At 44.6% G+C, this 27,177-nt stretch overlaps 1 protein-coding gene across 1 annotated transcript in view; it reads right to left on the bottom strand.

Annotated features, from left to right (window-relative positions):
- Positions 1 to 27,177, bottom strand: part of LOC126456165 (Down syndrome cell adhesion molecule-like protein Dscam2) — a 358,605-nt gene that overhangs the window by 319,251 nt on the left and 12,177 nt on the right. The window contains exon 2 of the mRNA XM_050091919.1: positions 14,366 to 14,791. Coding sequence (XP_049947876.1) covers positions 14,366 to 14,791 — 426 coding nt within the window. The remainder of the gene's footprint in view (positions 1 to 14,365; positions 14,792 to 27,177) is intronic.

Here is a 27,177-nt window from a genome sequence, read left to right as displayed (position 1 = left end):
ATGTGGGAACATTTCTCAATATTAGACCACTTGGCACGGAATTGCCCAATTATTTTAGTGAAATGAAAGACACTTTAATAAAATTTGAGATCGAATTGAGGAACTTGGGATTCTTTGACGTGTTGGTTTCACATAAATCGGAAAATTAAGTAAAAGATTATAACAGAAGGAAGACAGCTGTTGTCAAAAGAGATTTGACCCCTTTAATGTTATAAGTTATTCAAACTAACGTTAGATTCTTCTGCCCTGCGGTAGTGAATCTTGCGCTGGAAAGCTGAGTTACGTTTCATTAGCAATGAAGCAATACACTGTGTTAGACGACTTTAAATTCGTTTGGCAATAAGCTGATCATGTTGCCATTTATGTATAATGTGCTTATTTTGTAAAAAGAAAAAAAAAAAAAAAAAAAAAGAAAGAGGTTCCTCTACTGTGTCCCCTACAGGTGATTGTTAAAATTTCGACTTCCTAAAACGCTATTTTGAAGGTTTTCTGAACATTTTGTAAAAGTGTGGATACAACATTTGCTTTACAGCAAAAGATATATCGTACCACATCTCAAAATCTGCAGTTCTGATTTTGTCTCCTCAGAGATGCCGGTACAACGTAATATAGGTAATACTGAGAATATTGAGAACATAGGTAATACTTATTTAAGAAAATCTTTTCTTGCTTAATTTTACAGACCCATTACTAGTTGTATGAAGCCCTCCTGAAAGCAAATTATGTGCATAAAATTTCTAAAAAATAAATAAAATTGTTTTCAGAATGAATAAAAACGTGAGCCTTTTTTAAGATCCTCTTTATCGAATCGCCTTCCCCCCCCCCACCTTCCTTGCCTGGAACGCTGTTCATGAATGTCAGCACAAGAGATCGAGTCACCAGGTTGACATATAAATTCGAGGTTAGGGTTCTTGAGATAACCTCGAGAGTGCTCCTGCTGTCTTGAAATCGCACTCCAGATGACACCGGGTGTAGTCTAGCGTGACTACCATGCAGACAGGTTGGTTGCAGGACCTCATCCGGCCTCCTCCTAACCAGCACACGGCCGTCTCTGGCACCGAGGCAGAACCAGCTTTCATCAGAAAACACAACAGACTCTACCATAGCATCCAATGAGCTCTCGCTTGATACCACTGAAGTCGCAAATGGCAGTGGTTTGGGATCAGTGTAATGCATGCTACAGGGCAACTGGCTCGGAGCCGTCACTGAAGTAACAGATTTGTAACAAATTCACTCCTCGGGTTTGCCGCCGGCTAGTATTTCGTAAATCGCACACTATTTTATCGATGCAGGTGTTCAACATCTTCAGGTGGTGGTAATGACTGCTGTCACTGCCGCGGCGGCAACAACGAGAGGTGTATTTGCAACAGATCGGTCGAGAAAGCCTGAAAAGTCAGATCTGTAACAGTTTATTGTGTCACTGTGGTCCCAATTGCCGCTCAAATTACTGCTGCAGACGCAGTACCATGCGCCAGAGCCATTCGCCGAAGACAGTGGTCTTCTCTCTCGGTACTGCTACACGGCCGTCCGGAACCCGGTCTTCTTGCGACCGTACATTCTCGTGACCACCTCTGCGAACAATCATGTACAGTGGCTGCATTCCTGTCAAGTCTTCCTGCAATATCCAGAAAGAACATCCAGCTTCTCGTAGCCTTATTGCACGAACCCATTCAAACTCAGTGAGGTGTTGATAATGGCGTCTTTGACGCCTTAAGGGCATTCGTGACTAACATCAGTTCACTATGCCCAGTTTCTAAGGTAAGTACCGTAACGACCGTTACAGCGTGTATTTAAAGCAAACCTGATTTGCATCCTCATAGCGGCGCTACTAACGCCACTCTTATGCTACTGGAGCGTTATTTGAACAATCATCTTTCAGATGTAGAAACACGCCTACCAGCTTTCTTTGAGGTTCTACAACTCCTTGGTGTTGCGATTGATTTTTCCGCCTGTGTAGATGTTGCAGTAATTAAAGCCAGTATTCCTTAGAAGCCATTTACAATGACCTTTAGGAGATAGTCTCGTGACGTTTCCTGTATTCATGGACATTGGTAACGATACCATCTCGTACGATGTTCCAGAATTTATATTTTGTAAAGAGGAAAGGCAAACCTACGTTTCTAGCATTTGTAGACTTAGAGAAAGCTTTTGACAATGTTGACTGGAATACTCTCTTTCAAATTCTAATGGTGGCAGGGGTAAAATACAGGGAGCGAAAGGCTATTTACAATTTGTACAGAAACCAGATGGCAGTTATAAGAGTCGAGGGACATGAAAATGAAGCAGTGGTTGGGAAGGGAGTAAGACAGGGTTGTAGCCTCTCCCCGATGTTGTTCAATCTGTATATTGAGCAAGCAGTAAAGGAAACAAAAGAAAAATTCGGAGTAGGTATTAAAATTCATGGAGAAGAAATAAAAACTTTGAGGTTCGCCGATGACATTGTAATTCTGTCAGAGACAGCAAAGGACTTGGAAGAGCAGTTGAATGAAATGGACAGTGTCTTGAAAGGAGGATATAAGATGAACATCAACAAAAGCAAAACAAGGATAATGGAATGAAGTCTAATTAAGTCAGGTGATGCTGAGGGAATTAGATTAGGAAATGAGGCAATTAAAGTAGTAAAGGAGTTTTGCTATTTGGGGAGCAAAATAACTGATGATGGTCGAAGTAGAGAGGATATAAAATGTAGGCTGGCAATGGCAAGGAAAGCGTTTCTGAAGAAGAGAAATTTGTTAACATCGAGTATAGATTTAAGTGTCAGGAAGTCATTTCTGAAAGTATTTGTATGGAGTGTAGCCATGTATGAAAGTGAACCATGGACGATAAATAGTTTGGACAAGAAGAGAATAGAAGCTTTCGAAATGTGGTGCTACAGAAGAATGCTGAAGATTAGATAGGTAGATCACATAACTAATGAGGAAGTATTGAATAGGATTGGGGAGAAGAGAAGTTTGTGGCACAACTTGACCAGAAGAAGGGATCGGTTGGTAGGACATGTTCTGAGGCATCAAGGGATCACCAATTTAGTATTGGAGGGCAGCATGGAGGGTAAAAATCGTAGAGGGAGACCAAGAAATTAATACACTAAGCAGATTCAGAAGGATGTAGGTTGCAGTAGGTACTGGGAGATGAAAAAGCTTGCACAGGATAGAGTAGCATGGAGAGCTGCATCAAACCAGTCTCAGGACTAAAGACCACAACAACAACAACAACAACAACAACAATATTTTTGAGTTGCTTTAGAATGTGCACTGAACAGCAAGGAGACAGTCCGTTCACTTGTGGAGCATATGGCCTATCTGCCTCACATTGATGCCACCATGATGGGACAATTTTATAAATAATTGAGTGGATTAAGTACATCGACGACTGCCATTATGAAGTATTTGTTGAGAATAAATATGCTCAAGATGACGGCGGAAGAAGCAACTTTGTTTCACGCGTCATTATAGCAGACGACTAGCTGATGTGCATCCAGAGAGTGATCCGTATTGTTAAATACTGAGCGTGACAGTTACAGAAGACACGTGGCAGAACAGCAGACGTAATACTTCAATTATCATACTTAGCAGCCTGTTTCCGCAAGCAGATAGCGGCGTTAGTTGCAGAAATTGAACATGCGTAGCCAGATGGTAGATTTGTTTGGCCACTTTCAAGTGAGTAGTTACGACACTGGAATTCGACAGGAACTGGGTTTCAGTCCCTTCTAGCCACAGTGGTTTAGGTTTTATTTATTTCCTTAAATTTATTTATTTGCTTGTTTGCCTCGTGGTCTACTTCAGTCTCTTATATTCGACCCCATTTTATGGAAAGTATCTGCTACATACAGTGCACTTAATTGAGAGAGATTTATGCCTATTATTTTGTTATTGAGTAACTCACGTCCAGGCACATGGGAATCCTCTGAGGATATTTTCAGCGTAATTATTTTTATACTTTATTTCGACGCTCCTGTGAATATCTTGTAGACTGCTCTCAGTAATGTTATTTCTGTATAGTTCTAGGTTCATAACTTCTACTCTTTCTTGTATATAGGACATTTTATTGCAGTTTTCCAGCACTCTAACATGCTTTCTTTATTACTTGATTTATTTGGTAATATGCATTTCATATATTAGGGAAATAGAAAATAGAAAACAGATGAAGGAAAGGCAGACCTACGTTTCTAGCATTTGTAGACTTAGAGAAAGCTTCTGACAATGTTGACTGGAATACTCTCTTTCAAATTCTGAAGGTGGCAGGGGTAAAATAGATGGAGCGAAAGGCTATTTACAATTTGTACAGAAACCAGATGGCTGTTATAAGAGTCGAGGGGCATGAAAGGGAACCGGTGGTTGGGAGGGGAGTGAGACAGGGTTGTAACCTATCCCCGATGTTATCCAATCTGTATATTGACCAAGCACTAAAGGAAACAAAAGAAAAATTTGGAGTAGGAATTCAAACCCATAGAGAAGAAATAAAAACTTTGAGGTTTGCCGATGTCATTCTAATTCTGCCAGAGACACCAAAGGACCTGGAAGAGCAGCTGAACGGAATGGAAAGTGTCTTGAAAGGAGGACATAAAATGAACATCAACATAATCAAAACGAGGATAATGGAATGTAGTCGAATTAAGTCGGGTGATGCTGCGGGAATTAGATTAGGAAATCAGACGCTTAAAGTAGTAAATGAGTTTTGCTATTTGGGGAGCAAAATAACTGATGATGGTCGAAGTAGAGAGGATATAAAATGTAGACTGGCAATGACAAGGAAAGCGTTTCTGAAGAAGAGAAATTTGTTAACATCGAGTATAGATTTAAGTGTCAGGAAGCCGTTTCTGAAAGTATTTGTATGAAGTGTAGCCATGTATGGAAGTGAAACACGGAAGATAAATAGTTTGGACAAGAAGAGAATAGAAGCTTTTGAAATGTGGTGCTTTAGAAGAATGCTGAAGATTAGATGGGTAGATCACATAACTAATGAGGAGGTATTGAATAGAATTGGGGAGAAGAGGAGTTTGTGGCACAACTTGACAAGAAGAAGGGACCGGTTGGTAGGTCATATTCTGAGGCATCAAGGGATCACCAATTTAGTATTGGAGGGCAGTGTGGAGGGTAAAAATCGTAGAGGGAGACCAAGAAATGAATACACTAAACAGATTCAGAAGGTTGCAGTAAGTACTGGGAGATGAAGAAGCTTGCACAGGATAGGGTAGCATGGAGAGCCGCATCAAACCAGTCTCAGGACTGAAGACCACAACAACAACAACAACAACAACAACAACATGTTAGGGACTGCCCTCCACAAGTTCCTACATTATCTTCATAAAGCGCACATTTGGTTTTCACATTGTACAGGGTGGCCTACAGTTGTAACCAGCTTTCTGCTAAAACAAAAATATTTGGATGGACAGCAGTTAAAAGTTAAGTAGTGTGAGATGGGATAGGGGAAATACTGTGAGGCTATACTGTCAACATGGGGGCCATTTTGGAAGCCGCCATGTTGGATGCAACTCGTAATTTTCAAATGGAAAGTGTGCTTTGTGACATATCAGACACAGAGTGAATAAAACAAGGGAAGAAAGGTGCTTTTCATTTGAGCCAGTTCGTACAATGTTCATTTTCGTTTATAGTCTTTTGACGACGTCAGTTCTACTTACATTTTAGGACACATGAAGAACTAACTGCCAACAAAAGTTTATGTGAAGAATATCGAACATCCTTCGTGAAAAGTATTGACGTTTGCAGATTTTACGCTGCAGACGTCCATGCAGATATTACAAATCTGAAAACATCTCAGCACACAATACAAACAGCATAATACAATAAGTTCCAAGGATGCTTTTTCTTCTAGGATTCTATCTGGAGTTCATCTCTCGAAAGTTTCTGAAATCATTTTAAAATCTGCCTAAACATACCATGTGAACGTATGTCTTTCATCAGACGTTGGCTGTTATATAACGTATATGAAACTGTGCTATTACAAGTTGTGAACCACATCACGTAGCTATAACAGCTACAAGTCAGATAAACACTGTTCTGGTTGAATCTCACAGACGGTCTATACCTAGAGCAGACAGTGTAGGTAATCTTTACATAACTAACGTCTCCGCAGATGTCGGTTTTTTGCTGTGCCATTCTGACTATTGATGTTACGTTTATGGTCTGGTCACTAGAACGAGCATGGCACACACATTAACTATGATCCGAAATGCCCCACACTTGTGGAACAAAGTTCTTTGCAAATGGTTCCAATAATTGTTATTATAAATGAAATTAAATGAATGCTATGGAAACTGTGTAGTATGCGACATGACATTTGTAATTTGTTGATTCGGAGATTTTGCGGTTCTCTTTTGATATGATGTGGAGCTTTAGCTACACGACATGTATAAAACGAGACTAGTAAGCGTGCACTTTTTTATGTCAATAGATGTACTGATGAAGTATTTTTTATGATGATCTTAGATGCTTCCTATATTTCTGTAACACTTGATGCATTTGTTCTGTGTTAACCTTTGTGGTGAAAATGGACTAAGACCGATAAATGATCACAGAGAAATAAATAAATATCACAGTGCAGTTGTTAGTGTCTGCAATATGACATCCCATAAGAACAGCTCCTTTGTGAAAGGAATGAAAGCAGTTTAGTTAGAAAAATTGATTTATTAACCCTTCAGACCTGAATTTTTTCTGAAAGAAGAAGAATCTTTCTTTATGGGGCAATGGTCTTAGGTGATTTCTTAATGATTTTAGCTGCAAGATTTATACAAAAATACGTACCCATTTTCGAAACATATTTTGTACACCTGACTTCCTTTTATAGATTATATTAACTAATTACGAGGAATGTTCTTTTGTATTAAAAAGTAAAATGATCATTTAATAATTAGCATGGAAAATAACAACAAAAATATTCCATTATACAGTGGAATCTAGCGAACCAACCACACCCTTGTATAGTGGCGGTTATGAGTTGCTGCGCACTGATACACTGACTTGCTTCTTCTCGAGAAGAATTCATCAGTGGAATACGCCGAGAAAGACTGCAGTCGTATAATGCTGATAATTTCATAGTGTTGCCCAACAGTTGGCAGCACTTGTGCATGATGAAAAGCTTGAACTTTCACAAATGTGTACCTCAGGTTTCCATTGAGAAAAAATACTCATCTTGCAGTTATGACACAGTAAAAGTTAAGGTACACAGTTGTAGCCAGAGGTTCTGAAAGGATAAAATTAGATGGTATCCAGCGAAGCTAAAGGTGACTAGGGATGCCTGTAGAAACGGGTGATACAGATACAAGGAGAAACTGATATACCTTGATGTACAGCATTCATTTAACCATACAAAAAAATCAATTTCAGGGTATGGAAACACTAAGAGAACAGAGTGGAACAAGAAAATTTCTGCTGTTTTCGTTTCCGTAAAAGTGGTAGGTTGCCTTTCGCGGCTTGTACTTTACTCCCGATAACTTCAGAATTTAAAAGAGTGTGTTCCTGCCAACATTTTCAAAGATCTACAAATGCTATAATACTTTTTTCACTGTATCTTCTGAGATAAGTCATATAACATTGTGTGTTCCCACATTTCTGCGGAGCCCAAATTAACCTTTCCCCAGGCCGGCTTATACCAATCGCTCCATTCTTGCGTAAATAACTCGTGTCAGAAGAGCGCTAAGAAAAGTAATCCTTATGTCGGGACCGTTACCAAAAACTAATTACTATTAAAGAAAATAAGATTTGGGTGCTGTTGCAGTGACGGAAGTTGCTTTTCCTTCAAATGAAATGAATGTTTCACTTTTTTGATGGTTTTTAATTAAGGTTTCGCTACTTAAGCCAGTGTAGGGAAACTATTTGCGTATGGGTACCAAATTTTATAAGAGTGATGTTCAGACTGTGTTGCAGGATTTGTGTAGTTAGTAATGTCAGTGGCATGAGTTGCCGTTAGACACCGGTGCTGGTACGGTACGTAGTGTTAAAACACAGGCATCAGTGCGGATTAAGATGCAGACAGTCAACACGGGTCTGGACAAGGTGAGCAGGGCTTTACTCGTAAACCTATTTTATCAAAGTAACAGAAACAGTCCTGCCACTCTTCTCTAGTATACACACAGTAAAGTAATACGGAGAGGTCCTCTTTCCACACAGGGGTTGCGAAACATGATTCGGAAGCTCGAATTAACTAGCGATTTGGGAATTGTTCCTGGAAGAGGCCGACGGCCAATTGCGCCACAAATAATTGTTGGAGAAGTTACCGTTGCCGTGACTGAGAATGCTGGACGTAATGTGTAGCCTTGCCGGCCGGAGTGGCCGAGCGGTTAAAGGCGCTACAGTCTGGAACCGCACAGCCGCTACGTTCGCAGGTTCGAATCCTGCCTCGGGCATGGATGTTTGTGATGTCCTTAGGTTAGTTAGGTTTAAGTAGTTCTAAGTTCTAGGGGACTTATGACCACAGCAATTGAGTCCCATAGTGCTCAGAGCCATTTGAACCATTTGAATGTGTAGTCTTCAAGCAGTGCACGAGCTGTGTCACGATACATCAACATTCGATGGTTCTATCCTTCGAAAAGTGCTACGAACAATTGTAAAATGGTGTCTCTAGTGCGGTTCCAGGCTGTTGTGGATGTAGATGGTCGTCACATCGAGCAACGTTTGTGACCAGGAAGGGAAACATGGTACGAGGTTAAGAACTGCTACTCCTCTAATGTCGAAATTAAAATGTGTTTCTTTCAATGCTTTATTCGTTATTTCTTTTCCGCATGTTTTCACGAAATTTCATTGTTCTATGATCACTCGTTTTTCATGTGGACCCTCTCAACTAGCGAAAGTTTAATTATAACCACCATGTATAACGAAAAATCAGTACGTTGTTACAGCAATGTCTGTTACCAAACATGAATAACCACATCACAACAAATACAAACCTTTATTTCAAAGCACAGTCCCGTACTGAATCGTACGTTTGGAACTGACACAAATTAATTAAAACTGTGTTTAAATTAGGAATTAAGTTACTTGTACAAAGGGGTATTACAGTAACAACAGTTCACGTAATGCGATTTTAATTGCTTTCGTTCCAGATAGTTGATTCCACTTCAAAAGCTCTGTGGCCGTGTAGGGCACACAGTCCACAAGTTTTTATTGTGATTCAACTGTCTGTACCTTTATACTGTTGCTTCACGTCTTAAGCGAGCCTGTGGCACCTAGAACCTACTATTGGCTTCCTTCTCATATCGCAAAAATCATGAATGGTATCTCGCCGAGAATTTGTGCAATTTTTTGTGTAGTGGCTGGTGAGGGGAGTGGGGAGTTATCTTCACCTGTGTCTTGCGAAATTTACGTTTCTTTCTTCCTTTAAGGCACTGATAACCATCTGATTATAGGCTTTGGGCTCTGTAGTTGGATACAATTATTTCTAAATGAGAAATGATAAGATGCTTTGAGCTGTTAGCCTGGGTCACAGCAGTTTGCGGTGCTAGCTAGACTGCTTCAGAAGATAGCTTATTTGCTTTTTGTTATTGCTCATGATATTCCCTGCGCAACTGGGAAAGGCACTGTTGTTGGCCCGTTTTAGTGCGACAAAGAGGCTTCTCAAAAGAGAAAGTTTGTGAGAAGAGTAACAGTTCTTTCGTTTATAGCATACCTTTAAAACATTCATCAGGATCTAAGAATCAGTACTCTCTTTTTCATTGGTGACACAATTATGTCCTAGTCAAAAATATGTGGAGTCAGTGGCCATCGAATGTAAATGTGCTACATTGACAACTTGAATAGCTGCTCTTTTGGGTCAACGTAGCAATTTTCGTGATTGTCAATTACTGCTGTTACTGAGCTGAAATGGGAAACCTGGTCGATTCTTTATGTTGTTCTCTACATTTCCTTAGTGCTTTGCGATCTAGTGCAAACACAATAAATGGAAATGAGCGTATGGCATCGTTGGCCGGGAGGCCCCTATTCGGGGAAGTTCGGCCGGAAAGTGCAAGTCGTATTTCATTTGACGCCACATTGGGCGACTTGCGCGCCGGTGATAAGGATGAAATGGTGACGAGGACAACACAACACGCAGTTCACGAGCGGAGAAAATCTCCAACCCGGGCCCGCTTGCATGGGAGGCGAGCACATTACCTGCTAAGCAGGCGGACGCAAACACAATAATTTGGCGACAGGCCGCAAGTATAAACAAACTAAGACTGCTCGAGGTTTGAGGAGCAGTGCGTGGGCAACAAGCCCTGCTTCCTTCTCGCAGGGGCCGCGCGGGGCAGCCGTGCGGTCTAGGGCGTCTTGTCACGGTTCGCGCGGCACCACCCGTCGGAGATTCGAGTCCTCCCTCGGGCATGGGTGTGTGTGTTATCCTTAGTATAAGTTAGTTTAAGTTAGACTCAGTAGTGTGTAAGTCTAGAGACCGATGACCTCAGCAGTCTGGTCCCATAGGAACTTACCACCACCATCCCCCTGCCCGTCCCGAAAAGATAACATTAAAGTGTCTCTACGATTCTTGTGTCTGTCCTAGAGCTTACGTTTAGTTAGGCTTGTATTAACAAACGTCGTCGTTCCGTTCAAGCTGTCTCCCAGTCATGCACAGAAACCTGGACTTCACGTGTCGTTAAGTCAGCGTGAGTACAGCGCCAAATGGAGTTGGCCCTGGAATACGAGGCAGCTAGAGGAAGGAGTAAAGGTGTTCTTAGTTACAACATGGTCCATAGACAAAATTTGGATGACTTCACACGGGGAAGAATCACCAGGAAATTGGAAGAAGGACAAAGAGGGACGAGTGTAGCCCAGGAGTTCAGTACTGCTCATTGCGCGGTTTTATGCGCATAGGGAACGCTCCGAAGTACATGCACTGCTGCCTGAAGGACAGCAGTTGTCGACAACGATCAACTGCAGCAGCAGATGAGTGCTACATTTGACAACAGACAAGAAGGAACGCACGTGAAACAGCGAGTGAAGTTGCAACCGCACTTAACAGGACTGCAAGTCACGCAATCTTACTCCCCACAGCGGCACGGTAACTGCAGGAGGGTGGCCTCTTGGTTCGACGACTAGTGCGTTGTGTTTCGGTAACACACACCTATCGGCGCCACCGTTTGCCATTGTGTCAGGAGCATTGGGGCTGGGCCAACGACGAGTGGGATCGCGTGCTCTTCTCGGATAAGAAGAGATTTAGTCTGCACAGTGATTCTCGACGTACCATAATGAAGCGACGGGTGGGTACACGTAATGCATCCAGGAACTTTGTCGGACGTGATGGTTTTGGTGGTCCGGATGTTAAGGAGTGGGGAGGTCTAATTCTGCATGTACGTGCTGACCTCCAAATCTTCAGTACACTCACCTGTCAACGTTATTGTGACACTCTGCTGCTTCCTGATGTGCATCTTTTCAGCGGAGCATTAGGTCCTGACTTCGATGCGGTCGCTCATTGTCATCGATGGAAACGAAGTACGGAGGTGGAGGAGCTCTTGGAGAAGATGATATGCGGTGAATGGACTGGCCTGCCCGTTCTGTAGACCTAAAAGCCACCGATGACGTGTGGGACGCACTGGGGAGGTTATTGCACTACGTGCGTATGCACCAGCGACCATCCAGTAGTTGTCATCCGCGCTGGTGGAGGAATGGAAAGCCCTACCACAAAAACTCCTTACCAACCTTGTGGAGAGTGTGGGAGCACGTTACAGATCACACACACTATTAAGAACCATGTCCCGTCGTTAGTCATGTCCAAGGGACCATTATGAACATTATGAAATTTGAACAAAAAATGTCATTTCTGTTCGTCTCATTACGTATTTCTTTCAGTTACCTAGTATACTGTAATGTAGAACCTCTTTTTATATGTATAGTCTATGTTTCATCAAGCTGTTTTACTTGGCAGTGGTACATCATGCGAAAGTCGCTTTCGTCCTTAAGTTTTGTGCATCAGTGCATACACAGGCATCATTTTAATGAATATTTGTTTCATTTTTCATACTGTCTTGGCCATGGTAATCGTTTTACAGATTACGACCTGTGTGCACATACAGTGAGGTGACAAAAGTCACGTCGAGAATCACTGCTCAGACTAAATCTCTTCTTATCCGAGAAGATCACGCGACCCCACTCGTCGTTGGTCCAGGCCCAATGCTCCTGACACCATGGCAAATGGTGGCGCCGATAGTTGTGTGTCACTGGAACACAACGCTTTAGTCGTCGAACCAAGAGGCCACCCTCCTGCAAATGGCTCTGAGCACTATGGGACTTAACATCTGTGGTCATCAGTCCCCTAGAACTTAGAACTACTTAAACCTAACTAACCTAAGGACATCACACACATCCATGCCCGAGGCAGGATTCGAACCCGCGACCGTAGCAGTACCCTCCTGCAGTTACCGTGCCACTGTGGGGCGTGAGATTGCGTGACTTGCAGTATGCACAGATACAGATGGCGGTAGCATCGCGTACACGTGGTATAAAAGGGCAAAGTGTTGACGGAGTTGTCATTTGTACTCAAGTGAGTCATGTGGAAAGGTTTCCGACGCGTTCACGGCAGCACGACGAGAATCAACAGACTTTCAATGCGGAATGGTAGTTGGAGATAGACACATGGGACATTCAATTTAGGAAGTCGTTAGGAAACTAAATAAACTGGGAGCTGCAGTATCAAGAGCACGTGGAGAATACAAAATTTCAGGCATTACGTCTCACCACAGAAAACACATTGGCCGGCAGTCTTCATTTAACGACCGAGAGAAGCAGCGTTTACGTGGAGTTGTCAGCATTAACAGACAATACTGGGTGAAATAATTACTGAATTAATGTGGGACGTACTATGAACGTATCCGCTAGGACAGTGCAGCGAAACTGGCATTATTGGGCTATGGTAGCAGACGACCGACGCTAGTGCTTTTCCTAACAGCACGAAGTCAGCTGCAGAGCCTATCCTGAACTAGTGACTATATCGGTTTAACCCTAGACGACTGGAAAACAGTCAGCCGGTCAGGTGAGTCCCTGTTTCAGTTCGTAACAGCTGATGGTAGGGTTCCAATGTAGCGTAGATCCCACGATGCCATGGACCCAGGATGTCAACAATGCACTGTGCAACCTGGTGGTGGCTCCATAATGGTGTGGGCTGTGTTTACGTGGAATGGACTAGGTAGTATGGTCCAACTGAACCTATGTTCGGCTACTTGGAAACCATTCGTAGCCATTAATGGAGTTTATGTTAGGAAATAATGAAAGAATTTTCATGGCGACAATGCGCCAAGTCATCGGGCCACAGCTGTTTGCGATTGGTTGAAGAACATTCTGGACAGTTCGAGCAAATGATTTGACCATCCAATTGAATCTCAATGTAGACAAGTGTAATGTGCTGCGAATACATAGGAAGATAGATCCCTTATCATTTAACTACAAAATAGCAGGTCAGCAACTGGAAGCAGTTAATTCCATAAATTATCTGGGAGTACGCATTAGGAGTGATTTAAAATGGAATGATCATATAAAGTTGATCGTCGGTAAAGCAGATGCCAGACTGAGATTCATTGGAAGAATCCTAAGGAAATGCAATCAGAAAACAAAGGAAGTAGGTTACAGTACACTTGTTAGCCCACTGCTTGAATATTGCTCACCAGTGTGGGATCCGTACCAGATAGGGTTGGTAGAAGAGATAGAGAAGATCCAACGAAGAGCAGCGCGCTTCGTTACAGGATCATTTAGTAATCGCGAAAGCGCTACGGAGTTGATAGATAAACTCTAGTGGAAGACTCTGCAGGAGAGACGCTCAGTAGCTCGGTACGGGCTTTTGTTGATGGCTCGAGAACATACCTTCACCGAGGAATCAAGCAGTATATTGCTCCCTCCTACGTATATCTCGCGAAGAGACCATGCGGATAAAATCAGAGAGATTAGAGCCCACACAGAAGCATACCGACAATCCTTCTTTCCACGAACAATACGAGACTGGAATAGAAGGGAGAACCGATAGAGGTACTCAAGGTACCCTCCGCCACACACCGTCAGGTGGTTTGCGGAGTATGGATGTAGATGTAGATCGCCCTACATGAACTCATCGAATATATACGGAATGTAATTGAGAGGTCAACTCATGCGCAAAATCCTGCGTCGGCAATACTTTCGCAATTATGGACGGCTATAGAGGCAGCATGGCTAAATATTTTTGCAGGGGTCTTCCAGCGATTTGTTAAGTCCATGCCACGTCGAGCTGCTGCACTACAAGGAGATCCGACTCGACGACGAGGTATCCCCTGATTTTTGTCCCTGCAGTTTATGGTGGCTGTGGAAGCGACTGTAAAGGAGGTGAGGTTTGGGGAGGGGTGAAGGTAGCGCTTGCAACCCAGAGACGGATATTCCAGTGCCGTGTGTGACGACAAGCGTGCGGTAGGCACACTAACCGTCCTTGAGCCAGCGTATCTCGCTGATGGGGAAGCCGGCGACGCGGCAGACGAAGACGGCGTCGCTGCCGGCGGCGACTACGCGGTCGCGCATGGGCTTCACGTGCGGCGGGCCGAGCACGCGCAGGTGCGCGGCGTGGCGCGCCGAGCCGGCCGCGTTGGCCGCCACGCAGGCGTACTCCCCCGCGTCGTCGGGGCGCACGCGCGCCACGCGCAGCTCCGACAGCAGCGACGGCCGCGGCTGCGCGGCGGAGGGCGCGGGCGCCGGCGCCGAGACGCGGGGGTCCCCCGCGGGCAGCGGCACGCCGTCCACCTGCCACTGCACGGCCGGCGCCGGCCAGCCCGCCGCCTCGCACTGCGCGGTCCACGCCGCGCCCGCAGACACCGTCGCGCCGCTGAACGTGCGCACCAGCACCGGCGCCGCGCCTATGCACAAGCCGGGGCTCCTCTGCAGTCACTGCCTCCCGTCAACTCTTCGAACGAGACATGCATACCTAATACGCTAGTTCCCAAATTAAAGCAACGAAAGGAAATTTTGCAAGGCTGCGTCTGCCACAAAACTGTTTAAACAGGTGATAGTAAAGTAGAAATAAACTAAGAAATACAAAACGGAAACAACTGCAACATGCTTAATGGTAGACAAATACACTGGCCATTAAAATTATCAACTCCTCTTACTTCGTTCTTTTTACCCTTCGCAGAAGATGTCGAAGCACCAAGAGTGCCGTCCACATTGACAAGTGATTTGTAAACCAGCATTCGCCGGCGACGACGAAAACAACGTTTACGCATCATTGTAAGAAGCAGTGCCTCAGTGGCTATTCACTCAAACCGAGTGAAGTCACAAGATTTGGGGTGGAGACGTCGGTCACGGCCAAGTGGTTGGACTACCCCCTCCACCGGGGCCCAGGAAGACCTCCGGGTGCCCGCCATATTCTAGGAGTGTTACAGAAGACGGGTAAGTGAGCAGACGTGCCCTCAGTGCGTCTGTCTCAATGTTCACGCATGGAAGAGAGGTATTTGAATATTTGTACTAATTCTTTTATTTGTAGCTTCGGATTGTGTAAGGTAATGAATATGCTCGTTTAATTACGGGAATTTGACCCCCTGTGTTAAAGTATCTGGTCCCCAGTTTGCCCGTTATCTTCCTCACATAGTGAATGTCCTATGTAAAATATTGGGAGACTTTGGTGGTATAGATTTGGCCAACGCAATTCCATCTTACCCGTAGAAATGTGCGTGCAGATTAGTGTATAATACACCCGAGCTATAAGTTGTAAAATTGTAACATCTGTAAACTGAAACAATTGCTGCTATCGCTGTAAAGTCGAGTGAAAATGTTTAAAATAAATAGGAAATCAACTATCATCGATCTTTAACATACCTTAAAAATCACATAGAAGTCAAATTAAAGGAATTTATTTAAAATAAAAGCTATAGAATGCAGGGACCCACACATCAGCGTGTGAGCCCTCCAGCCCCTTGCCTAGTATCGTACAGAAAGGACACGCTCTCTAGGTAGCGCTCTCAAGCTCCTCTCCTCAGTTATCCGTTGCGCAATTTTGATTCAGGGTTTGACATCAACTTTCATCTGGCGTCCCTAGGCAAGGAGGTATGACGGTAAACTTTCAGTATCACACGAAAGTTGTGAACAAATCAATGAGGATTTGCAGAAAATAAATGCGTGGTGTAATGACTGGCGGTTATCTCTCAAAATTAATAAGTGTAACGCAGTAGTGCGTATAACAAGGCGAAAATCCCCAGTAATGTATGAGTACAAAATAAATGATCAGTCTTTGGAAGCGGTAACATCAGTCAAGTATCTGGATGTGACTATTGGAAATGATCTCAAATGGAATGATCAGATTACACAAGTGACGGGTAAGGCGAACTCTAGATTGCGGTTTATTGGTAGAATCCTGAAGCGATGCAATCCTTCAACAAAGGAAATAGCTTACAATATGTTATACATTAGTTCGTCCAATCTTAGAGTATTGTTCGTCTGTTTGGGGCCCTTACCAGTTGGGTCTGATTCAAGAAATTGAGAAGGTCCAAAGAAGAGCGGCAAGATTCGTGACTGGTACATTTAACCATCGCGAGAGCGTTACAAATCTCATAGACGCGCTAAACAGAAGGGGCTGCTCACTAAATTCCAAAATCCAATCTTCACCGAGAATGTAGAGCATATATTTTTACCACCAACTTTCAAATCGCGTAATGATCATCATTCAAAGATATGGGAAATGAGAGCTCGTACTGAGGCGTTCAGACAGTCGTTTTTCCCTCGTGCGTTCTGCGAGTAGAACAGTGTGGGGGGGGGGGTGGGGAGATTTTAACTTTGGCGCGAATTGTGCCCTCCGCCACACACCGCTTGGTGGCTAGCGGAGTATAGATGTAGATGTAGATGAAAATTGCTGCACCACGAAGATGACGTGCTACAGACGCGAAATTTAACCGACAGGAAGAAGATGCTGTGATATGCAAATGATTAGCTTTTCAGAGCATTCACACAAGGTTGGCGCCGGTGGCGACTCGTACAACGTGCTGACATGAGGAAAGTTTACAACCGATTTCTCATACACAAACAGCAGTTGACCGGCGTTGCCTGGTGAAACGTTGTTGTGATGCCTCGTGTAAGAAGGAGAAATGCGTACCATCATGTTTCCGACTTTGATAAAGGTCGCATTGTAGCCTATCGCGATTGCGGTTTATCGTATCGCGACATTGCTGCTCGCGTTGGTCGAGATCGAAGGACTGTTAGCAAAATATGGAATCGGTGGTTTCAGGAGGGTGATACGGAACGCCGTGCTCCATCCCAACGGCCTCGTATCAGTAGCAGTCGAGATGACAGGCATCTTATCCGCATGGCTGTAACGGATCGTGCAGCCTCAACTCGATCCCTGAGTCAACAGATGGGGACGTTTGCAAGACAACAATAATCTGCACGAACAGTTCGACGACGTTTGCAGCAGCATGGACTATCAGCTCAGAGACTATGGCTGCGGTTACCCTTGACACTGCATGATAGACAGGAGCGCCTGCGATTGTGTACTCGACGACGAACCTGGGTGCACGAATGGCAAAACGTCATTTTTTCGGATGAATCCAGGCATTGTTTACAGCATCATAATGGTCGCATCTGTGTTTGGCGACATCGCGGTGAACACACATTGGAAGCCTCTATTCGTCATCGCCATACTGGCGTATCACCCGGCGTGATGGTATGGGGTGCCATTGGTTACACGTCTCGGTCACCTCTAGTTCGCATTGACGGCACTTTGAACAGTGGACGTTACATTTCAGATGTGTTACGACCCGTGGCTCTACCCTTCATTCGATCCCTGCGAAACCCTACATTTCAGCAGGATAATGCACGACTGCATGTTGCAGTTCCTTACGGGCCTTTCTGGACACAGCAAATGTTCGACTGCTGCTGATCTGGCCAGCACACTTTCCAGATCTCTCACCGATTGAAAACGTCTGGTCAATGGTGGCCGAGCAACTGGCTTGTCACAGTACGCCAGTCACTACTCTTGATGAACTATGGTATCGTGTAGAAGCTCCATGGGCAGCTGTACCTGTACACGCCATCCAAGCTCTGTTTGACTCAATGCCCAGTCGTATCAAGGCCGTTATTACGGCCAGAGGTGGATGTTCTGGGTACTGATTTCTCAGGATCCATGCATCCAAATTGCGTGAAAATGTAATCACATGTGAGTTCCAGTATAACATATTTGTCCAATGAATACCAGTTTATCATCTGCATTTCTTCTTGGTGTAGCAATTTTAATGGCCAGTAGTGTATATTCTTCGTTTTTTCCAAGTTAAGGGATTGGCACACACATTCCGATAACTGGTTAATGTGCTCAGTATGGGATCTAACCACCTCTGGTAGCAATATAGGCCTCACAATGAGACGGCATGCTGTGCATGTTGAGTCAGTGACGCCCATTCTTCCTTCAGAACTGCTCGCTGTCTTGGAGAATGGTTGATGGACGCTGATGTGACGCAAGCGGTCTCCCTAGTGCATCCCAGACATTCTCTATGGGATTCAAATCGGGAGAGCGATCAGTCCACGCCATGCATGCAGTATCTTCCAAGACAACATCAACTACCCGTGTTCTATGAGATCGAGCGTTATTGTCAATCAATACGACGTCTGGGCCTACAGCACCTCGCAACAACCGCATATGAGGTCCCAAGATCTCGTTTGCGACACCTGACAACGGTTAAATCTTGCAGATTCACTAATACAATTCATGACGACGGGTTTGAGTGGTAAACATAATGCCTGACCAGACCGTTAGCGATCCTCCTGCATCTCGGTCTCTTTCCGCAATGTTTGAGCCCCGAAATCGTGTTCCATGTTCCCTCCAGATGCGAATCCCCCGAGAATCACTCTCCAGGCTAAATCGTGACTCATCTGTGAAAACGACAATGGCCCATCGTTCGGACACCCAGGTGGCTTATTGATGACTCCCCTCTAGATGTTCCCTTCTGTGAAGACGCGTCACCCGAAGACATACAGCATGTCTCCCCGACAATAGAGGCCACTCTGCCGAAGCCTTCTGCATATCGTGTGCCTCGATACAGCACGTCCAGTGGATGCTGCGAGCTGACATGCCAGTTGCAGCGCAGTACTAAGGCGGTACTGTCGTGCCCATAAACTATCGTCACATCCGAGAAACAACAGAACGACTCACATTAAGCCATCGGGCCAAGTTAGTTTGCTCCTGTCCTGCTTCCATTCTTGCTATGGACCTCCAGAGGGTCTGATAGCTGTGTTCCCTGTGCCATACTGCACCGTTTGTAACTGTGTACATAGCGATTGTGAATGTGGGGCTACCCACAAAACACCACCTCGTTTCATAGGTACTATGTTGTCATAGCTGGCATAGTTGTCCGTTGACTGGAATGCCATCGTCCGTGCAGAACAGGGTGGTGGGGAGGTCTGGTTGACAGTTTGTATGCTTATATCGTGAATTAGACACGGGACGGGGAAACAGCGGTTTGTTGCTTTAATTTTGAACACTAGTGTATGTTCCAAAACGCTGTGCATGAAAACAGGATTTTCTTTAGCTCGTACCTCGGATTCTGTTGGTGATAGAAAGGTAGGGCGAAGTGCTTTGGGTAGCTCTTGCGGTAGGGACCCTCTGTATACCAAAAAGAATGATCGTCTTACTGTCACTATCCTACAGTACAGGGTCAAAGTGTGGATACTACGTGATTCCTCCTGCTTAGAAAATTGCAGTAAATCAGTTGGTTCGTTTTGTATTTTATGTGATCTTCGATGGGCTTGATGGGCATTTTGGAGAAATCATTAGTTTATCGGTTGTTACTCGCGAAACCCCACCGGAAAGATTTTTTTTTACTATATTTTCGCCTTCACCAGCGGAGCAAAACCAAGCGGAGGATTCCACGCCGGATATGCACACCAAATGGGTGAATCTTGAATTTTTTTTTTGATATCTTTATCCGTTTCCAAGATACACATGTTCAGAGTTACCTTACTTGTACGCATAAAATGCAGACGTAAAATCCGATTTAAGGCGAAAACGTGTTTTATAAAGTACCAACTACCTTCCTCAGCACCCTTAAAAATTTTGTCATGCAAACATATTCGCGCTTTTTTACGCTTCAGAGAGAAGAAGATAGTGATAGTGCCAGAGCCATAGAAAAGTAATAAATACCGAAGATAGTAGACAGTGGTCGTGTTATAGAAAGAGTGAAGGAGACAATGGAAGTCTGAGATATAGAGAGGGACACAGTCGCATTGGAATATTGTTTACAGTGACAGAACAGTACTATGAAAAGAGTGAAGGGGAAAGTGCCAGGGTCGGTGGGGAGGGAATGGGAGAAGAGGGATAAGGAGAATGAGATAGTGGGAGTGGGTGATAGCCAGCGACAATGAGAAGCAGAGTATATCACAATGACAACGAGGAAGAGAGAGATAGTGGCGGTAAGAAGAGACAGCAGCAGTAGGAAGGAGAATGAGATATTAACACTAAGATACAGCAAGACACAGTCGGTGACAGTAGACAGTAGACAGGACAAAACGAAGGGGACTGTGGCTGTGGCAGAGGAGACAATGACAGAGAGACACAAAGGGATAATCACAGTGAGCTGTGCTGAATAAGTGAATGAGAGCAACTGGGGGTGGATGGGTATGGGCGACTTGTAGATATGGACTAGTTGGTTTGGGTGAGTTACAGTCATGGTAGCTCGTGGGAGTCTGAGGTAAGTTGCATGTTTAAAAAAAGCGCGAATATGTTCGCATGCCAAAAGTTTTGGGAAAAATTTTGAAGGTGGTGAGGAAGGTAGAATGATGCAGCTGGTACCGCACTTTTCAGTCAGAGTCTTTTAAAAAAACGGGAACGTATTCCAATTTTATTTTGCTCCGCTGATATTTAATGACCGTAATGGATAACGTCAGTGATTGCCAGAAGAAGCCGTCCATTACTGTATTAACTACTTCTTTTGGCAGCGAAGGTTTTGCGTATAATTTTCTTTGTAGCTTAGTTGAGTGTGTGATGAGTCAAGTCGAAGGGGCTGGCCAGTGACGCAATATTAGGGGTACTCCTCTGGGGCTGCAGACCTGCCTCCTCAGACAGCACACAAGGCAGCAAGAGGCAGGTACTTAACGTCGATTCTGCCACTGTCAGGGCTGGCGACAGCACGGGCCTTCCTGCCAGTTTCCCATAACGCTTCGCACTATGTACACTGATTAGTCAGAACATTATAAACCCGTCCAGACGACAGTAGCGTCACCTGGCGAGCAACGACTTCTAGTCATACACACGCACGGTGCATGTAGTATTTGTGAGCTTGCTATCCGTGTGTTGACTGAGGAAGGCGTGCGATGTAACTGAGTTTGACGAAGCGTACATTGTGATGGCCTGGAGGCTCGGCACAAGCATTTCAGAGACTGCACGACTGCACGACTTTTAGGGTGTTCGATTAGTGCTGTGGTGAGGTGAACTGTGGCGGAACTAACATCAGACTTCAATTCTAGAGAGTACACATGTGTGTACGAAACACTCCTAGCGTTGGCCTCAGCAACCGACGACCCATGCATGTGCCAGCGTTAATACAATGGCATCGGCAACTACGACTGAAATGGGCTGTTGACCATGTTGGCGCAGTGACAGAGCGTCGCATGGTCCGATGAATCCCGATACCTTCTTCATGATGTCGATGGGAGGTCCGAATCCGTCGTCTTCCAGGGGAACATCTCGTTGACACCTGTACTACGGAATGCAGACAAGCTGGTGGCGGCTCCGTTATGCTCTTGGAAACATTCATGTGGGCATCTGTAGGTCCAGTGGACGTCGTGCAAGGCACAATGATGGCCAAGGATATCGTAGGCCCTACTCTGGTTGCAGACCACGTACACATGAGGAACATCTTTCCCGATGGCAGCGGCATTTTTCTGGAAGATAATGCACCATGTAACAAGGCCAGGAGTGTGATGGAGTGGTTCGAGGAACACATTGGCAAGTTTCAGTTGATGTGCTGGTCTTCCAACTCGCCATATCTGAACGCGATCCAACACATCTGGGATGTGATTGAATGTGGCGTCGGAGCTCATCGCCCCCTCCCTGGGATTTCTGGGAATTAGGTGACTTGTGTGTACAGGTGTTGTGCCAACGCCCTCCAGCGACCTACCAAGGCCTGTTTGCTTCCACTCCACGATGCGTCGCCGTTGTTACCCACGCCAAAGGTGAACATACCGACTATTAGGTAGTTGGGCATAATGTTCTGGCTGATCACATAAGCACTTAACGCGGCGTGACGTACGCCTGAACTCGCGGAGAGCCACTGTTTTTACTCTCAGGGACATCTGACCAAAACGCACCTCAAAGAAACCATGTTTTGTGTCAAGAAGTCGCTTTCCGGGAATGCTGTGTGAAGGATGGTCAGTGATATATAAACATCTTGGCGTGCGATGAGGAGCAGCTGGACTGCTTTGCGAAGAGAAATTCATTTCTCTTTTGAGGGCACTGGCGCGACACACTGTTGCCACTTCACATGAGGTGGATGCCCCTGGTTTCGTAAGTTATAAGAGGCTTCTCATTGGCTGACCCAAACAAATAGTAGAGTGGGGAAAGGCAAGACACGGGTATGTGGAGGTAACTGCATTGGCGACAACATCGAACTGGCTGAAGATTGGGACTGTAACTCAGCAGTGTTTAAGAAATGCTAGCACAGGTGTGTAACGATTGATTATTACTGCATAAAGTTTACTTTAAAGAGAGACAATTGCCTTGCTAACAACTATATGATTGGCCAGAAAGCTACAGCGCCGTTCTCATTGGTGCACAATAATTGTGCAGATTTGCAGAGTGGAGGACAAACTTGCATCACGAAAGAAAACACTTCTGTTCGAGATGCAGCAGAGAACACTTCAATTAGAGGCACAGTAAAGCACACTTCGGTTTGAGCGGAGCGAGAGCAGACTTGAGCTCGGGACGCAGTGAAGGAAACTCATCGTCAAGGCACGGAAGAGAACACTTGACTTGGAGACTCCATCTGAGAACCGAAGTGATGCTGATATGTTGCAGTTGGTGGCAGATCATGGCGTCCACTGTACTTCACGCATCTAAAAGGGCTGAACATGATAAGAGTTTGCAGCTTAGACGAACAGGGCGCGAGAATTAACGTGCATCTGTAGGCATGGTGTCAGGATTAGCTTCATTTCAGAACCCAAGTCTTGCGAGCAGTTGAAAGTTCTCTATTACCCTGTCTTTGTCGAGGTATTCACGCATTAGATGTTGTAATGACCCATGTCAACAAGTTATTGTATTCTTTTCTCTGTATTGCTTGTAACCAAACTGATCCAGTAACAATTTGCTATTCATGTGTATTAGCAGGAAACTTTACATTTAAGAGTTATTATCCTTGGAGTACAAGTGGTTTCTGCCTGAAAGTACCATTTTATCAATTTTTTTTCGAAGTACCAGTGAATTTTGCATGAAACCATTGATGCTAGGCAGTCACTTACAGCGTTCAAAGCAACGGATACAGTGGGGATAATGTTACAAGATTGTAGGAGATGGTGACATGTTTTTTTTTGTAGTGGTAATACTGAAGAGTACATTGACAGTGAAAGTAATTATGTTTAAAGCTACTGTAACGCAAATATAAGTTTGTTCTGCTGTTTTATGAGTGGTTTACAAATGAAACCACTGGAGCAGTATGTACTTTTGACATAAATTTACTAAATGTTACATTCATTACTGTTGTTATTTAGGACTGTAATTTGTTTTACACATTCTGAGTTCATGGAAGCTATACGATGTGGAATTGTGTCTACGAAAAATGTGGAACTCCTTTGAAATTTATTGAGGTGACCAAAGTCATGGGCTACCGATATACACATATACAGATGGCGGTAGTATTGCGCGCGCATAGTGTAAAAGAGCAGTTCGCTGGCGGAGCTGGGATTTGTACTCATGAGAAAAGGTTTCCGACGTGTTCATGGTGGCAGGATGGCGATTGACAGACTTTGAATGCGGAATGGTAGTTGCAGCTAGGCGAATGGGAAATTCCATTTCAGAAATCCTTAGGGATTCCAATATGACGAGAGCCACAGTGTCAAGAGTGTGCGGAGAATACCACATTCCAGGCACCACTTCTCGCCACAGACAACGCAGCAACGCAACGACCGAAGGCAGCGGCGTTTGCGTGGAACTGTCAGCGCTGACAGACAAGCAACACTGCATGAAGTAACAGCAGAAATCAGTGTGGGACGAACAACAAACGTACCCGTTAGGACAATGCGGTGAAAGTTGGCGTTAAAGGGCTACAGCAGCAGACGACCGACCTGAGTGCCTTTGCTAACACCACGGCATCGCCTGCAGTCCCTCACCTGAGCTCGTGACTATATCGTTTCCAACCTAGACGACTGAAAAAGGATGGACTGGTCAGATGAGTTCCGATTTCAGCTGATAAGAGCTTGATGGTAGGGTTTGAATGTGGCGCAGACCCGATGAAGCCATGAACCCAAGTTGTCAACCATTCACTGTGAAGCTGTTGGTGGCTCCGTAATGGTGTAGGATGTGTTTACATGGAATGAAGTGGATTCTCTGGCCCAGTTGAACCGATCATCGACTGGAAGTGGTTATGTTCGGCTACTTGGAGACCGTCTGCAGCCGTTCGTGGTCTTTATGGTCCCAAACGACGATGGCATTGTCACCGAACCACAACTGTTCACGACTGGTTTGAAGAACAATCTGGACAATTCGAGCGAATGAAATGGGCCCTCAAATCGACCGACATGAATCTCATCGAATATTTATGGGCCATAATCGACTTGTTGAGTCCATGCCACTTGGAGTTGCTGCGTGACGCCGGGTAAAGGGGGGAGGTTCGACACGGTACCAGGAGCCATCTCATCATTTTTATCACCTCAATGTATATTCACGAAATAGTGAATATAGAGGTTCCGAAGTTAAATCACCTCCTTGAAACAATTGATTCTTCACTATTCGACAATTTCTTCTTATATTAGTCGGCTATTCTGATAATAGAATAATAATAAAAATTTAAAATTATATTCCCAAATGAAATCAATGAAATAATTGATTCATCTACATCTACATCTACGTGAATACTCTGCAATTCACATTTAAATGCCTGCCAGAGGGTTCATTGAAATCACCTCCACAATTCTCTCTTATTCCAATCTCGTATAGAGCGCGGAAAGAATGAACATCTATATCTTTCCGTACGAGCTCTGATTTCCCTTATTTTATCTTGGTGATCGTTCCTTCCTATGTAAGTCGGTGTCAACAAAATATTTTCGCATTCGGAGGAGAAAGTTGGTGATTGGAATTTCGTGAGAAGATTCCGTCGCAACGAAAAACGCCTTTCTTTTAATGATGTCCATCCCAAATCCTGTATCATTTCTGTGACACTCTCTCCCCTATTTCGCGATAATACAAAACGTGCTGCCTTTCTTTGAACTTTTTCAATGTACTCAGTCAGTCCTATCTGGTAAGGATCCCGCACAGCGCTACAGTATTCTAAAAGTGGACGGACAAGCGTAGTGTAGACAGTCTCCTTAGTAGGTCTGTTACATTTTCTAAATTCAAAAAATGGTTCAAATGGCTCTGAGCACTATGGGACTTAACGTCTGAGGTCACCAGTCCCCTAGAACTTAGAACTACTTAAACCTAACTAACCTAAGGACATCACACACATCCATGCCCGAGGCACGATTCGAACCAGCGACCGTAGCGGTCGCACGGTTCCAGACTGAAGCGCCTAGAACCGCTCGGCCACCATTTTCTAAGTGTCCTGCCAATAAAACGCAGTCTTTGGTTAGCCTTCCCCACAACACTTGCTGTGTGTTCCTTCCAATTTAAATTGTTCGTAATTGTAATTCCTAGGTATTTAGTTGAATTTACGGCTTTTAGATTAGACTGATTTATCGTGTAACCGAAGTTTAACGCGTTCCTTTTAGCACTCATGTGGATGACCTCGCACTTTTCGTTATTTAAGGTCAACTGCCAGTTTTCGCCCCATTCTGATATTTCTTCTAAATAGTTTTGCAGTTTGTCTTGATCTTCTGATGACTTTATTAGTCGATAAACGACAGTGTCATCTGCAAACAACCGAAGACGGCTGCTCAGATTGTCTCCCAAATCGTTTGTATAGATAAGGAACAGCAAAGGGCCTATAACACTACCTTGGGGAACGCTAGAAATCACTTCTGCTTTACTCGATGACTTTCCGTCAATTACAACGAACTGTGACCTCTCTGACAGGAAATCACAGATCCAGTCACATAACTGAGACGATATTCCGTAAGCACGCAATTTCACTACGAAATTAGCAGCAATTTCTTCTTGTATTCGGCCGGCCGCGGTGGCCGTGCGGTTCTAGGCGCTGCAGTCCGGAACCGCGGAAATGCTACGGTCGCAGGTTCGAATCCTGCCTCGGGCATGGATGTGTGTGATGTCCTTAGGTTAGTTCGGTTTAAGTAGTTCTAAGTTCTAGGGGACTGATGACCTAAGATGTTAAGTCCCATAGTGCTCAGAGCCATTTGAACCTTCTTATATTCGTTCCTTACTATGAAGATGAGGGCTAATTTCGTGAAATTTTTTAAAATTAATCTCTTTTTGTATTGTTGGTTCTGTAAAGGGTTATTGTGGAGCATGTTATATTAAAATCAGGGCGACCGCAGAAAATTTCTTCGTATTGAAAGAAACGGTTCGTATTGGCTATAGAATACTTTTTATTAAAAGTCACGATCGATTTCGCCCCACTTGAGGATGCATCTTCTGGTGAATGGATCGCCATTTCATTTCACAGTTAAATGAACGCCACATCTGTTGTGGTGTGTGTGCTACAGCATCCCTGTCTCACGTTTAGTAGGGCCACCTCTGTTCTGTTGATTATCCATTGCGTGAACATCTTTTCCGTTAGCAGCACCTGAGATCGTGGAGAGCGATCCGATCGTCGGCCAGTGGAATCGATGCGAATCATTCTGACGTCCACACTGGTGTGCCAAAGGCTCACCCGTAAACTTAGAAAATGTGCTCACAGGAGATCTGCGAAACACCGTTGTGCGATCTGAGTTCCTTCAGTCATCACCAGCCGTGATAAGAAATCACACCCTGCAGCTCCCTCACACCACGTCGCCAGGACTAACACCGCTGCATTTCTCCAAAACATTGAAAGAACGGGCCCTCTCCCCTGGTCGCCGCCATATCCGCCGGCGATGGTCATCCTGGGTGGTGTAGAATCGCAATTCATCGCTGAACTCAATACGATGGCATTCATCAGTATCTCGGTCACGGCATCACCAC

The sequence above is a fragment of the Schistocerca serialis genome, chromosome 2, assembly GCF_023864345.2.
Source record: "Schistocerca serialis cubense isolate TAMUIC-IGC-003099 chromosome 2, iqSchSeri2.2, whole genome shotgun sequence".
Classification (NCBI taxonomy): Eukaryota; Metazoa; Arthropoda; class Insecta; order Orthoptera; family Acrididae; genus Schistocerca; species Schistocerca serialis.
This window is presented reverse-complemented; position numbering and strand designations above follow the sequence as displayed.